Source organism: Cricetulus griseus, assembly GCF_003668045.3.
Source record: "Cricetulus griseus strain 17A/GY chromosome 1 unlocalized genomic scaffold, alternate assembly CriGri-PICRH-1.0 chr1_1, whole genome shotgun sequence".
NCBI classification, from domain to species: Eukaryota; Metazoa; Chordata; class Mammalia; order Rodentia; family Cricetidae; genus Cricetulus; species Cricetulus griseus.
The window spans coordinates 100475097-100491790 of NW_023276807.1; the positions used below are offsets into that span (position 1 = coordinate 100475097).

The following is a 16694-nucleotide window of genomic DNA, read 5'->3' on the forward strand; positions in this document are numbered from 1 at the left end:
GTGTTAAAATTCAAAACACTCCTATGAAGAATACCATAGTATAACAGATGAACCATAGATAAAATCCAAGTGTGTTTCTCTAGTTCAGAAAGTAATAGAATTAGGAGCAGTGCATACAGTTGTGGTAATTTTCACTTAACAGTTTTGTTCTGACTGTTTTCTTTAAAGAGATAACCTGAGAAAAGCTGGGCTGTGGTGGTGCATGTCTTTAACCCAGCACTCAGGAGGCAGAGACAGGTGGATCTCTGTGAGTTTGAGGCCAGCCTGGTCTACTGAGCAAGTTCCAGGACAGGTTCCAAAGCTAAGAGAAACCTGTCTTGGGGCGGGGGGGAGAGGGAGAGGGAGAGAGAACCTGAGAAAAGTAACTAAAGTAATGAAAAGTGACAATGAATGAGCTTTTCTACAAGCACAGACTGAAATGTGGGAGAGTATTAATAAGGCATGTAAGCCAAATAAGTCTTAATTTGTAATAAATCATTAAGAATTACATGTATGAATTTCATGAGACTAGCAATGTTACTGTTTCACTGTCTAGTCCTTTGTTCCTATTGGAGGTGACCAATGTACAATTTTAATTGCCTGTTTCAGGAACTGAATAATGGGTGATCCTAAAATATGTGTTTAGAGGCTTAAATTTTTTTTTTCATTATTAGAGACCAGGTGTGGTAGCAAACCTAGAATTGTAGCACTCAGGAGGCTGAGGCAGAAGGATCATGAATTCTAGGCTAAGCTGGGCAACATAGCAAAAAACTGTGTCAAGAATAATTCCTTATGAAATTCTATGTGAAGATGAACTGTAATTGTATTCCTTTTTTGTACTTAGTACTGTCACAGACATAAATGGGACAGACCAAGTCTCTGACCTCGAGATGCTAATATTTTTATGAGGAAGGATAAACAATAAGTAAATAGAAATTAGTCAGAATAAAGTAGTAATGCCATGAAGAAAGTTTGAAAAGGTGTTGTGCTGGTTAGTGATGAGGTAAAGATCAGAGAAGGAGGGCTTGGATGGCTGTTTTAGATCGACACAGCCATAGGCAACATCCCTACTGAACCACTATTGGAGTCAGCTTTTCCAGATCTGTGAAAGGTACCAGTATATGACAGGCACTGTAATTAGCATGTTCTGGAGTCAGATTGCAGCTCTACCACATACGAGCTTCATCAATAATGGGAACATTAACACCTACATCAGAGTGTTGGCAGAATGATCCAGAATATAGACACACTGAGACCCTAAGACAGGAAGTGTTTATAGACAGAAAAGATATCCTGTGTCTGGTGCTTGAGTGAGTAAAAGGGAAAATTGTAGAAGAGGTAAAGTAGAAGACAGATGAGGAAGGTGTCATAGAGTTTATTCTAAGGACAGTGAGAATTCTGCCAGTGGAGATGGACTTGAGGAAAGGAGTGACATGGTCTCATTTGTGCATGAAAGTCTGTTTTTATTGTAGTCCTCAGAATTGAACTGAGGCCTTGCCTATGCCCCACTCCTGCCATAAGCCTTTTTTTTTTTTAACATTATTTTGAGTTGGGTATCTCAATATGTTATTCAGGTTGGCTTTAAATTGTGAATTCCCTGCTTCAGCATACTGAGTAGCTGGGGGTGCAAGCATGTGTAATCTATACCTGATTTGCATTTTCAAAAACTCTTGGCTAGAGAACAGAGAATAAAGATCACATGGATTTATGATTCACTTTGGAGACAGACTGAGAAGTCTTTCCAGTGGATTGGAATGTGGAGTGAAAAGCAGCCTGAACATGTTTGAAGTTATTAAGAATTAACAGTTTTAGGGGCTGGAGAGATGGCTCAGAGGTTAAGAGCACTGGCTGCTCTTTCAGAGGTCCTGAGTTCAATTCCCAGCAACCACATGGTGGCTTACAACCATCCATTATGAGATCTGGTGCCTCTTCTGGCATGAAGAAAATGTATGTAGAACACTGTATACATAATAAATAAACTTAAAAAAAAGCTTTTCAGTTTCAGGAGGTCCCATTTATATATAAAAAAAGAATTAACACTTTTAAATAATTATTCTTTAAATTTGTATACCTTTGTGTCTACTTGTGTGTATGTGCATCATGTGTGTGCAGTGCTCTTAGACTCCAGCAGTGGGTGTCAGGTCCCCTGGGACTGGAGTTCCAGGCAGTTTTGAGCCTCCTGATGTAGGTGCTTGGAATTGAACCTAACTCCTCTGTAAGAGTAATAAGTTCTCCTAATCTCCATCCTCAGGATTAACATCTTTTGTAAAACAGTTATTTATCTTTATAATAAAACAATCAGTTTAAGAATCAATTAATAAAAAAAATACCAACTACTTAAAGATCTCCTTTATTTACAAAATACATTTTCATGGTATTTAGAAGCTAGAGTTGACTAGAAACATGGGCAGGCAAGAAGAATAGGCATTGTTTACTTGACAGTTATACTTATCACTGGTAAGAGGACACTGTGTATCTACTCCATCTGGAGGGAACTTGTTGCTTTTAGGCACCTGAAGCCATCTCTAATCTGACCCATCTCTTCTATTGTATTCACAAAGCAGCCTTCTGAACTTGGTTTGATTTTTTTTTTCCCAAATAGGCAGACTAGTTATAAAAGCAATTCTCTTTTAAAACTTATTGCAGCCCGTCTTTTAGGTTCAGACAGTATGAACCAATTTCCCAGGAGCTGCTCACCTGTGATTAAGTTGTATGGTAAAGGATAACAGCAGATCTATGAGACTAAATCTTAGAGAAAGGTAACAGGAACATTAATACTCTTGTTAGTCACTCTAACAGCCTCAATTCCACATGGTCAAGGATTTATTCTGAACCAGATGAATGAAGTTTACCTTCTGTGTTCTGATTTCAGCTTATACTCACTCTATCTGCCTTTAACACCGTTAGCTCTGTCTGCAAACTATATAATTTATATGGGCAAAACATTATTTTTAAGCAGAAGTCTCTTAAATTAATTTTTATTTTATTTATGCATGTATGTGTGTGTGTGGGGGGGGTGGTGGTGAGTGGCAAGTGTGTGGGTATCAGAGGACAACTTTCAGGAGTCAGTTGTTCTTCTACTCTCTGTCCCTGGGATGAAACTTGGGTTGTCAGGCTTGCATTGTAAAAGCACTTTTAATCTCCGGGCCATGTCACTGGCCTGAAAGGAACTAGTTTATTTTCAGTAGTATATGTATCTTATGAAGAAATTTGTTCTCTATATTCTATCACACCCTTACTAGTTATGATAGCAGATAGCAGTAATGTTTTTTTTGTACAGGAAATAAGACTTGATGCCATAGACCATAGTTTCTTTTTCCATTTTTAAAATTCCTGTTGCCATTCACTCACTTCTTCCCTAAATTACCACAGTGGCTTTCTAGCACTAGCAATTCTTTTGGCTTCCCTGTCTGTATTCTTTCTTTCTTTCTTTCTTTCTTTCTTTCTTTCTTTCTTTCTTTCTTTCTTTCTTTCTTCCTTCCTTCCTTCCTTCCTTCCTTCCTTCCTTCCTTCCTTCCTTTCTTCCTTTTTCCTTTTTCTTCTTTTTTTTTGTTTTTGAGACAGGGTCCCTCTATATAGCCCTGGCTGTCCTGGAACATGCTGTGTGGACCAGTCTGGCCCCAAATTCATAGAGATCTGTGTTCCTTTGCCTCCAGAGTGCTGGAATTAAAGGCATGTGCCACCACACTTAGTCCTTCCTTGTCTACTTTTGCCACTGTGCTTTTGCTGTGAAGCAACACCATGACCAAGGATACTCTTACAAGAAAAAACATTTAATTGGGGCTTGCTTTCAGTTTCAGAGGTTTAGTTTGTTATCATTAGGTGAGGGGCATGCCGGCATGCAGGCAGGTGCTGGAGCAGTAGTTGATAACTACATCCTGATCTGTAGGCCAAGAGGGAGTTGGGGGAGTCAGATAGACACTGGACCTGATGTCACCAGTGACACACTTCCTCCAACAAGGTCACACCTCCTAACCCTTCTAATACTTTCAAATAGTTCTGCTCCCTCACTGGTGACTAAGCATTCAAACATAAGGGCCTATAAGGGCCATTCTTACTCAAAGCAATACTGTCTGTATTTTTAAGGCATACAAGTGGTCAGGTCTTGGGATTACTGACTTATTTAAACCTTCAATAGACTTTGATGAACTTAAAAAAAAATCCAAAATCCTATACTGTCAACAAAATTTCACAACTACACCTCTCATTTCCAGCTAGTTCGCTTCTTTTTGGATTCTAAAAAATGTATTCCTTCTCAATTAAGAGCTTTTGCATTACTGTTCTGTCTACCTGAGGCACTGGCCCACAGGTCTGTATATGACTGACCATTCTTGAAGCTCATCTCAAAATACCACATCTTCAGGAAAGTCTTCCTTGACTCCTCTAAATCTAGCTCTTCTTTCTCTCCATTATGTACTTCCTACCACAGCATCTGCTTTGTATTGTTCATGGCACCCATTTTATATGAAATTATCTTATTTTCTTTGTTTACTAGCTAGAATATTTGTAGATTCTGTGGAAAAAAAGTCTTTTCTGCCTTGTTCACCTTCTAGCTCAAAGTAGACATTTAATAAAACATTCATTACATGAATGAATGATTCCTCAGCTGGTAGAATTTAATGGAAATATTTGCTGCCTAACTTATTTTTAGTTGAGAGGAGGGAGATTAAGTCATCATACCTGAAACCATTATTCCTGGATAAAGTAATGCTTCAAGACAAACAGGAAGCATAGGGGGTATTCAGTGAAATGTTACTTTTTATTAGGTAAAAATCTGGTTTTGTTTCAAAATTAATTTCTTTCTCTGTTCCTTTGATTTTTCTAGAAAGTGACTGAGCTATACCAATTCAAATTCAAATACACGAAAAAAGGAACCACTATGGACTTTGACAGGTAGAATCTAATAGTTTAATGAGTGCAAGAAATGTATAGGAGTAAAGTAAATATAAGCTTCTATATGGCCAGAGGAAAGTCTTAAATCTTTTTGCCATTTTCTCATAAGCCCTATAAAACTCCACTATTATGAGTAGAAATTATAATAATTCTTTTAATGTCTGAAGTCTATAGACTAAGCTGGTAGGAGTAGAGGCAGTGGTTGTCATGGCACTTAAAATTATATTAAGAAAGGGGCTGGAGAGATGGGGCTCAGTGGTTAAGAAAACACTCGTCCAGAGGACCTGAGTTTGATTTCAAGCACTTACATGAGGTGGCTTACAACTGTCTGTAACTCCAGCTCCAGGGGAGTTATGCCTCTGAGGATACCTGCACTTGTGCACATACCCACATGTAGACACACCTACACATAGCTAAAAATAATGATAAACAAATATTGAAAAAACAAACAAGATTTAATTAAAAATGTAATAATAAGGCTAGCAACATGATGTTAGGTAAAGAACCTATATGACTGTCTCTGGCTATTATTCCAGTGGCTCTGTGGTATTAATTGATTTTTTTCTGTCTTCAAAACTGGCAGATTGAGCCTGAGGGAAGTGAAACTCCTGGATTATTTGCTTGCATACACAAATACTGTCATCGCTTATTCATATACATAACATTTTTTGTGTGTCACTCTTTGGGAGACTCATATGCACCGTTTTTTTCTATCAAGTCTTAAAATCCGTGTTTTAGATATAATAATAGGTCAAAGAGCAAAACCAGGGAAGACCCTCATACACACAGAGATGTTTGTTAAGGAGCAAACATTCTTCTCCCAGAAGCTTTTGGCTTTAGTCAACAGGCATGGAGAACTAAGGACTGCTGATGAAATAGAAGTAGATGAAATAGATATTGTAAAAAGGGGCTTCAAATAGGGTAGAGTACTAAAATGAACAATGCTGAAGAGAATTTGGCAAAATGCTGCCTTTTTTTTCTAGTTCTCCTAGGGAGCTTGAGGATTTCTCTCCAATACTGTATTAGGGTCTCTATTGCTGTGAAGAGGCACCATGATCACAGCAACTCTTATAAAGGAAACATTTAATTGGGTGGCTTGCTTATAGTTTAAAAAGTTCAGTCCATTATCATCATGTTGGGGGGCATGTGGTGTGCTGGCAGATGTGGTGCTGCAGTAGTAGCTGAGAGGCCTGTATCTTGCAGGAAACAGGAAGTCGACTGAGATACTGGGAGGTATCCTGAGCATAGGAAACTTCAGACCTGCCTCCACAGTGATATACTTCCTCCAACAAGGCCATACTTACTCCAACAAAGCCACACCTCCTAATAGTGCCACTTTCTATGAGATTATGGGGGCCAATTACATTTGAATTACCACAAATACTTCCTTAATTATCCTCTCATTTGTGAGACTTGCAGAAAGTACTTAGATATAAGAAAAGTCAGTTCCAAAAAAAGAGTTTTAAAGTATTAGCCACATTTAATTAGTATTTATAACTACTTTTTTTGAGGCAGCATCTCATGTGGCTCAGGCTGACCTTGAACTTAACATATGGCAAGGTTGTGCTGTACCAAGCCCAGCTTCACACTTTTCTCCCCATATAAACAGTTGCCCTTAAGCCAGGCAGTGGTGGCTCACCCCTTTAGTCCCAATACTCGGGAGGCAGAGACAGGTGGATCTCTGTGAGTTTGAGGCCAGCCTGATCTACAGAGCAAGCTCCAGGACAACCTCCAAAACAATACAGAGAAACCCTGTCTCGAAAAAAAACCAACCAAACAAACAAAAAAACAAAAACAAAAACAACAACACCACCAAAAACCAGTTGCCCTTATTCTCTAAAACTCCAATATACATATTTTTGGCAACCAGAGTAATCTTTTTTTGTTTATTTGTTTTAGAGACACATGTTGAAAGGCAAACATTTAGTAAAGCAAATGGTTAAATCTTTCAGTTACTAAGGAGGTGAGAAGTTAATATATAGCATAAATTTCTAGAAAGATTGTTTAAATGAGGGTCCTGAATATTATCTTCTAATGTTTCCTGGGGCCCCATGAGCTACATGTCTATAACCCTTCATTCTGGCTAGTTAAAAATCCTGGTAGACAAAACTTTTAAGTTGTTGGAAATAGAGGAGCTAAAGTATCCACTTACTATATATTTACTTTGTGATTTCTCACTGCCTCCAAAAGTCAGGGAATGACCTAACAGTTTAATTACTTGGGATGATTTTCTCATTGTTTAGTGCCAGTATATTTAAGGTACTGCAAATAAATTGCAGTTGTAGTTTGTCCTTGAATGTACTCAAAATGTGAGACTAATTGGGAAGAAAACTTTGGAGGGAAATGAAGATTTTGAATTAGAAGATAATTAGCCCAACTCATTCATTCATTCATTAATTCAGCAAATATTTATTGGGTTAGCTAGAGAATAAACCTAGTTTGGGGAGATGAAAGAGTCATCCATTCATAGTCTATATGGGAACAAATAATTATTCTGAGGGGGGAGGTGAAGAGCCTTGAGGTAGGTGCTACGGGAGCATTGGAAGAGAAACAGAAAGCACAGAAGTGAAGCATTTGCAAATGCATGTGGTTGAAACAAATTGGGTAGTAACTGCAGGAGATGGTGGAGGTGAAAGAATAATTAGTTGTACATACGCCATTGCCTGCATTGATTGAAGGGGATGGATATGATAGAAGAGTTTTAAACAAGAAGATGACATGAAACAGACCTTCCTATTGGGAGTATTAATTTATGGAGAATGTCTTGCAGTGTAGACAAAAAGAAGAATAGACACTTTGGTTATCCATGCAAGAATGAGGAGGGGATTTCCTTAAGAGACAATTATCTGGTAGATAAGCGTAGAGCTAGTGACTGATTTCATGCTTGGAGAGCTGCAGAAATGTCCATAAGCTTATCTCACAAATGGGCTAACTGACCTAGAATGTGTGCAAATGACTTGACCGAGGTCATTCAGCTAGTTAACAGTACAGTTGATATAGATGCTAGGTCACCTAATTACAAGTCCATTGTTATGAGATGTGGTTATTTGAAAGCCAAAATTTTAAAAATGATCATATTTAAAATGCTTTAGGGATGTTTGTTATTCACAAATACTTTGCCATATACATTACACAAAGTACTATCAGGCTAGAGAGATGGCTCAGTGGATAAGAACATTGGCTGTTCTTCTAGAAGTCCTGAGTTCAATTCCTAGCACCCACATGGTGTCTCATAACCATCTATAATGGATCTGATCCCCTTTTCTATCATGAAGATGTACAGGAAAACAGAATTCTCATATGCATAAATAAATAAATCTTATAAAAAAGTACTATCATTCCCTTAAGTTACCTCTTAAAAACTGTCTACAAAATGTCCTGATATTTAATTTATTAGATGACATTTGTATTTGTGAATATTATACATGATTGAAAAGTGCCACTTTTCTGTGATTACAGTAGTAGTACAAGCTTTGAAAGTGGGACAAACAGTGAAGATATTAAGAAAGCCTGTTCACTGCTGATCCGTCAATTGTATATACTGATGCAGAACCTTGGACCCCTTCCTAATGATGTTATACTTACCATGAAACTCCATTATTATAATTCAGGTAGGTAGAGAGAGACATTTGGTCAAATTCCTCCTTAAGTGCCAAGTGATGCTGTATATAAGTAGAAGGATTTTATAAGCATCTGAAAGATGTTTGTCACTATGTATGAAGTATTATTGTCACTTATCTTATTGAAACTTAATTTGCAATGTTTTGTCCTTTCTGCAGTGACTCCATATGATTACCAGCCCCCTGGTTTTAAAGAAGGGGTGAACTCACACTTCCTCCTATTTGATGGGGAGCCTGTGAGCCTTCGAATGGGTTCAGTCTCCTCTGGCTTTCACATCATGAAAGTAAAAGTCACAACTGAAGCCACCAGAATGCTCGATGGGGAGAACGGTCCTGTTCAGGAGAATGGCACTACTGAGATAGCTCATCAGGGTCTTGACTGTGATGAGGAAGAAGAGGACTGCAGCAACCACGTAAGGCCAAGTTTTAGTGATCCTTCATTGCTTCACTTAAGCACAGTGACATTTTTCATGTGTTCAGGTCATGTCACAGTAACAGAGTCCAGTGGAGCATGCGAGGTATGAAAACTGAAACAAAACTAGCCTCTGACGTCAAGCACTTTTTAGTAAAAAAAAAACCTACAGTCTTCTAGAAGGAAATGCATGTCGTTAGATTGTCTAGCAATCAGAAAAAATCCCAATGTGCTTTATTTTTTATTAAGGGTACTTATATATTTATTTTTTCACATGAAAGTAATATATTTTTGGTACTTAAAATATCTAAGTATCTGACATGATCATGCTTAATAGAAGTATACATTAACTCCTGATTAGTAACTGGGCATGAGAGGGTTAGGGAAGAAAAATTTTACAGATTAATCTGAATCAGAGGGGAAAAAGAATGAAACCAGCTGCCATGACAAGCATTGTGGTTTGATCAGTGGGGAGAGCTGAGGGGTTGGTGGGCTTGCAGCCAGTGGGGCTGATGGGTAGAGCTTAGAGCCCTTGACTTTGTTTCTGTAGAGACTTGAAGCTGAGGACTTGGCAATTGTCTGAATAATAATGTTTGCTGTGTGCTGACATTGTAGTTAAAGGATTCTGAAACAAAAACATTTTCAAGCTATTTAGTGGGAAGGGATACTATAAAAACAGTTGAGGTATTTTAGGATAACTTTTTTGTTTGCCTTAGAATCCTACATTAAAAAGATGACTATAAGGGCTGTAGAGATGGCTCAACAGTTAAGAGCACTGGCTGCTCTTCCAGAGGACCCAGGTTCAAGTCCCAGGACCTACATGGCAGCTTACAACTGTCTGTAACTCCAGTTCCTGGGGATCTGAACCCTGTTCTAGCCTCTGTGAGTACCAGGCATACACATGCTGAACAGACATGCATGCAGGCAAAACACCAATACATAGAATAATAATATCAATAAGAATAATTATAGAAAAATGTATGGATGACTATGCTGAGTAGCTTCTAAAAGTACCTAACAAATATTTAATTCAGTATTGTAGTTAGTATATAGAAAGGGAGGTCATAGTCTCAACTCAATATGACAAATGTAACTAAACAATAGGATTTTTGTCTTTTTAGTTTTTTACAATGTCAGGCATGAAAATAACTAGATTTTGGTGCAATTTTTTTTCCTTTTGATTCTGTGCCAAGGGATATATATAGCTAACATGGAAAAGCTAATAATAACAATAGCAACAACAGCATAATAATGGTTAAGAAAAGAATGAGAATGTTTTAGATGTTTATTTTTTTCTGTAACATGTTATTTATTTTTATTTGTAACATTTTTTTGTTTTGTTTTTGTTTGGAACAAAGCCACAGGGTTTCTCTGTGGCTTTGGAGGCTGTCCTGGATAACTGTCCTTAATAGCTAACTACAAGAGCTAGTTAGCTCTTGTAGACCAGGCTAGTCTCAAACTCACAGAGATCCACCTGCCTCTGTGCATCCCTTCACGTGGGATGGGCTCTCAAAGTCCCTTCTTACACCAGGGAAAAATACTAATCCACTACCAGGAATGGATACACACACTCAATACACAAATACATAGAACCTTTACCTTTACACGAAAACCAATAAAAGTTCTATTTTTTAAAGAAAGTTCTCTCTATATAGTTCTGACAGTTCCTCCTTATAATTTTACCCTCTATGAGAATGTTAGTCTATGTAAACATATGTAGAAGTAAATCATACTCAAGTATTCTGTGATTTCTGCCTTTTGCTTAACTATCAAAAATACCTCATTATTGTGCTTATTTCTTTGGTTGCCAATGCTGTATCCTACTCTGTTTGTTTGTTTGAGGTTTTGTTTTTATTTTTGTTTGCTATTGAGACAGAATCTTCATACGTAGCCCTGATTGACTGGGAACTCACCCTATAGACTAGGCTGTGTTGCCCAAGCTAATCTCACTTTCCTGACTTCAAGTCTATCGAGACATGCTTCAGCTTCTCATATATTGGAACCAGAAATAGGTGCCACTAAGCCTGGCTAGTATTCTAATAGTTTTTTTTTTTCCTTTTTTTTTTTTTTTTGAGTGGGAGGTCTTTCTTGTATAGATATTGTAGTCTGGCTGCCCTGGAACTCATAAAGATCCACCTGCCTCTGCTTCCTGAGTGCTGGGATTAAAGGTGTGCGCCACATTTATATGTTTACTTCCTGGTACACAAAAGAGGGAATATGCTAGTTTTAGGCTTTGTCTTAGTCACTGTTCTATTGCTGTTAAGGGACATCGTGAAGTGTCTCTGTGAAGAGACAGCTTATAAAATAAAGCATTTAATTGAGGTGGTAGCTTACAGTTCCAGAAGGTTAGTCCATTATCATCATGGTAGGGAGCATGATGGCATACAGGCAGACACTGGAACAGTATCTGAGAGCTACATCCTGATTCATAGAGAAAGAGACTGAGTCTCAAATAGGCTTTTGAAACCTCAAAGCCTATCCCCAATGACAAACTTCTTCCAACAAGGGCACACCTCCTAATTGATCTAATTCTTCTCAAATAATGCCACTCCCCAATGTATAAGCATGAGCCTATGGGGGTCAGTCTTATTCAAACCACCACAGGCTTGCACATTTTCAACTTCATTAGAAAGCACAAAATAGTGCTATACCCATATTTATTGTGCCAACAGTGGAAGAAAGATCTTGTACTCTTGCAAACAATTATTGAAAGAGTTTATGTTTCTATAGTCTGCTTGATATGCTAACACTGAATGATTTTAGCATCTTTTAAAAAAATTTTTAAGTTTCAATTTACATTCCAGCCAAAGTTCTCTCTCTCAGCCTTCCTCCCACCTCCCCATAGCCCACTCCCCTCACCTATACCTCCCAGCATGTAAGGGCTCCCATGGGGAGTCGACAGAGTTGGGGCAGGACCAAGCCCCTCCCCTCTGCGTTAAGTCTGAGCATGGCATCCCCTCATAGGAAATGGTCTCCCACACCATGGGCTCATGCACCAGGGATAGATCCTGGTCCTACTGCCAGAGGCCCCTTAGATAGCCCAAGTTTCACAACTGTCTCCCCCATATGGAGAGCCTTATTTGGTCCCATAGAGGCTCCACAGCGTTGGTCCAGAATTTTTTTTTTTTTTTTTTGGTTTTTTCGAGGCAGGGTTTCTCTGTATTGCTTTGGAGCCTGTCCTGAAACTCTCTTTGAAGACCAGGCTGGCCTTGAACTCACAGAGATCTGCCTGCCTCTGCCTCCCAAGTGCTGACGTGTGTCAGCACCACCACGCTCAGTCCAGAATTCTTAAGTTTCCACAAGCTTGATTCAGCTGTCTCTGTAGATTTCTCCATCATGATCTTGATCTCCCTTGTTCATGTGTATCATCCTCCCTCTCTGTTAACTGGATTCCTGGAGTTCAGTCTGGTGCTTGTGGACTCTGCGTCTGGTTCCATCAATTAACTGGAAGAAAGCTCTAGCTTCTCTAGAGTGATGGATTGTAGTGTGGTCCCATTTATTGATTGTTGCTCTCAGTGTCTGCACTACTAATGTTTTATTTAGGAAGTGGTCTCCTGTGCCAATGCGTTTAAGGCTACTTCTCACTTTCTCTTTTATCAGGTTCAATGTAACTGGCTTTATGTTGAGGTTCTTGGTCCACTTGAACTTGAGTTTTGTGCAAGGCAATAGATAATGGATCTATCTCCAATCTTCTACAGGTTGACATCCAGTTATTCCAGCATCATTTATCAAAGATGTTTTTTGTTTTTCCATTGTACCTTTTTGGCTTCTTTGTCTTCAGTTTGATTCCACTGATCCATGTGTCTGTTTTTATGCCAATACCAAGCTGTTTTTGTTACTATAGCTCTATAGTAGAGCTTGAGGTCAGGGATGATGATGCCTTCCTTTATTGTACAGGATTTGTTTTAGCTATTCTGAGTTTTTTGTTTTTCCATGTGAAGTTCCATATGTTCTTTTAAGGTCTGTCATGAATTGTGTTGGAATTTTGGTGGAGATTGCATTGAATCTGTAGATTGCTTTTGGTAAGATTGTCATTTTTACTATATTAATCTTACCTATCCCAGAGCATGGGAGATCTTCCCATTTTCTGATTTCTTCAGTTTCTTTCTTTAGAGACTTACAGTTCTTGTCATGTTGATCTTTCACTTGTTTGGTTAATTTTTACCCCCAGGATATTTTATATTTGTGGCTATTGTAAAGGATGATGTTTCTCTGAATTCTTTCTCAGCCCATTATCATTTGTGTATAGGAGGGCTACTGATTTTTTGAGTTAATCTTGTATCCTGCCAGGTTGCTGAAGGTGTTTATCAGCTGTAGGAGTTCCTGGGTAGAGTTTTCAGGGTCTTTTATGCATACTACCACATCATCTGCTAATAGTGATAGTTTGACTTCTTCCTTTCTGATTTGTATTCCCTTGATCTCCTTATTGGGCAAGTCCTTCTGTGTATGTTTATCTTATTGGTTGTTGAATAAAGCACTGTTTGGCCAATGAGGCAGCAAGTTAGGTGGGACTAGGAGTCAAGGAGAATTCTGGGAAATGTAGTAAAGTCTTGTGATCCAGGCAGGAAGTGACATAGCAGGCAGATTCAGAATATAAGCAGGGACAAGCAGGAAGTCACACTCTTCCTCCTCCTCTCTGTGGAGCCGCCATGTGATCTCGGGGAGACAGGATGCATACGATAAGTCTTATAAAATATAAAGATTAGTAGTTATGGTTGATAATTAAGACTGAGTTAGCATATAAGAATTCCTAGTCATTGGTCAACGGCATTGTAACTAATATTAATCTCTATGTGTTATTTGGGCGTCCATGTGGCGGGGCAGAACTCCGGCGGCGGGGCAGCCGGTGGAAAGATTTATCGTTATAATCTCCTTTTGTTGTCTTATTGCTCTAGTTAGAACTTGGAGTACAATATTGAATAGATATGGAGAGAGTGGACAGTCTTGTCTTATTCCTTATTTTAGTGCAATTGCTTTGAGTTTCTCTCCATTTAATTTGATGTTGGCTGTTTGCTTGCTGTAAATTGCTTTTATTATGTTAAGATACGTTCCTTGTATCCCTGATCTCTCCAAGACCTTTATCATGAAGGGGTTTTGGATTTTGTCAAAGGCTTTTTCAGCATCAAATGAGATGATCATGCTTTTTTTGTTTGTTTGTTTGTTTATATGGTGGATTACACTGACAGATTTCTGTATGTTGAACCAACCATGCATCTCTTGGGATGAAACCTACTTAGTCATGGTGGATGATTTTTTTTTATGTGTTCTTAGATTTGCTTTGCCGTATTTTATTGAGTATTTTTGCATCAATGTTCATGAGGGAGATTGGTTTGTAGTTCTCTATTTTTGTTGCATCTTTGTGTGGTTTGGGTATTAGGATAATTGTAGCCTCATAAAAGGAGTTTGGCAATGTTCCTTCTGTTTCTGTTGTGTGAAAAAATTTGAGAAGTATTGGTATTAGCTCTTCTGTGAAGTTCTGGTGGAATTCTGTGTTGAAGTCATCTGGTCCTGGATGTTTTTTTGGTTGGGAGACTTTTGATGAGTGCTTCTATTTTCTTGGGGGTTATAGGTCTATTTAGTGTGCTTATCTGGCCTTGATTTAATTTTGCTATGTGGTACCTATCCAGAAAATTGTCCATTTCTTTTAAATTTTCCAATTTTGCTGAATACAGGTTTTTGAAGTGTGACCTGATGATTCTCTGGATTTCCTCAGTGTCTGTTGTTATGTCTCCCTTTTTGTTTCTGATTTTGTTAATTTGGATAGTCTCTCTCTGCCTTTTGATTAGTTTAGATAAAGATTCGTCTATCTTGTTGACTTCCTTGAAGAACCAACTCTTTTGTTTCATTGATTCTTTGTATTGTTCTTTTCGTTTCTATTTTATTTATTTCAGCCCTCAATTTGTTTATTTCCTGGCATCTACTCCTCTTGGGTGAGTTTGCTTCTTTTTGTTCTAGAGCTTTCAGGTATTTTGTTTATTCACCAGTAAGGGATTTCTCCAATTTCTTTATATAGGCATTTAGTGCTATGAACTTTCCTGTTAGTACTGCTTTCATAGTGTTCCATAAGTTTGGGTATATTGTACATTTGTCTTCATTGAATTCTAGGAAGTCTTTAATGTCTTTCTTCATTTCTTCCCTGATCCAGGGGTGATTCAGTTGGACATTATTCAGTTTCCTTGAGTTCGTAGGCTTTCTGGAATTTGCATTGTTGTTGAATTCTAATTTTAAGCTATGGTGATCCAAAAAGATATAGGGGGCTATTCCAATTTTTTTTATCTGTTGAGGTTTGCTCTGTTATTGAGTATTTGGTCAGTTTTAGAGAAGGTTCCATGAGGTGCTGAGAAGTTTTATTCTTTTGTGTTTGGGTGGAATGTTCTATAGCTGTCTTTTAAGTGCATTTGAGTCATAATATGTGTTGGTTCCTTTGTTTCTCTGTTAAGTTTCCATCTGGGAGACCTGTTCAGTAGTGAGAGTGGAGTTTTGAAGTCTTCTACTATAAGTTTGTGGGGCTTGATGTGTGATATAAGTTTTTGTAATGTTTCTTTTACAAATGTGGTGTTCTTGTATTTGGGGCTTAGATGTTCAGAATTGAGACTTCATCTTATTGGATTTTCCTGCTATAAATATGAAATGGCCTTCTTCATTTCTTTTGATTACTTTTAGTTTGAAGTCAATTTTGTTAGATATTAGGATAGCTATACCAGCTTGTTTCTTAGGTCCATTTGACTGGAAAATCTTTCCCAACCCTATACTCTGAGGTAATGTTTGTCTTTGAACTTCAGGTATGTTTTTTGTATGTAGCAGAAGATGGATTCTGTTTTTGTATTCAATCTGTTAGCCTGTGTCTTTTTATAGATGAATTGAGTCTGTTGATATTAAAGTGTATTAATAGCCAGTGGTTAAAAAAAAATAGCCAGTGGTTGCTAGTTCCTATTATTTTTATTTTTGTTGTTGTTGGTGGTATTGTGTGTGCATCTCCCTTCTTTGGGATTTTCTGGTGTGGGAATATGTATTGCCTGTGTTTTTGTGGGTGTAGGTAACTTCCTTGGTTTAGTGTTTTCCTTCTAGTACTTTTATAGGGCTGGACTTATAGATAGGTATTGTTTAAATCTGGTATTGTCTTGGAATGTCTTGTTATCTCCATCCATGGTTATTGAAAGCTTTGTTGGGTATAGTAGTCTGGGCTGGCATCTGTGGTCTCTTAGTGTCTGCATAATATCTTTCCAGGACCTTCTGGCTTTCATTGTTTCCACTGAGAAGTTGGGTGTAATTCTGATAGATCTGCCTTTATATGTTATTTGGCCTTTTTGCCTTTACAGCTCTTAATATCCTTTCTTTATTCTGTATGTTTAGTGTTTTCATTATTATGTGGTGAGGGGACTTTTGGGGGGGGGGTCGAATTTATTTGGTGTTCTGTAAGCTTCTTGTACTTTCACAGGGATGTCCTTTATGTTGGGAAATTTTTCTTCTATGATTTTGTTGAATATACTTTTGTGCCTTTGAGCTGAACTTCTCCTTTTTCTATCCCTATTATTCTTAGGTTTGACCTTTTCATGGTGTCCCAGATTTCCTGGATATTTTGTGTTAAGAATTTGTTGGATTTAACGTTTCTTTGACCAATGAGTCTATTTCCTTTATTGTATTTTTAACACCTGAGATTCTCTCTTCCATCCTTGTATTCTGTTGTTTATACTTGTAGATTTTCCATTTCCAGAATTCCCTTAGTTTGTGTTTATTTTATTGCCTCTATTTCAGTTTTTAAGTCTTGAGCCATTTCCTTCATCTGTTGG

At 37.9% G+C, this 16694-nt stretch overlaps 1 protein-coding gene across 1 annotated transcript in view; it reads left to right on the forward strand.

Moving 5' to 3' along the window:
- The window catches only part of Hormad2 (HORMA domain containing 2), a 100923-nt gene that overhangs the window by 19052 nt on the left and 65177 nt on the right, over positions 1 to 16694 (forward strand). The window contains exons 7-9 of the mRNA XM_035453216.1: positions 4805 to 4872; positions 8332 to 8483; positions 8652 to 8905. Of these exons, the coding sequence (XP_035309107.1) occupies positions 4805 to 4872; positions 8332 to 8483; positions 8652 to 8905 (474 nt within the window). The remainder of the gene's footprint in view (positions 1 to 4804; positions 4873 to 8331; positions 8484 to 8651; positions 8906 to 16694) is intronic.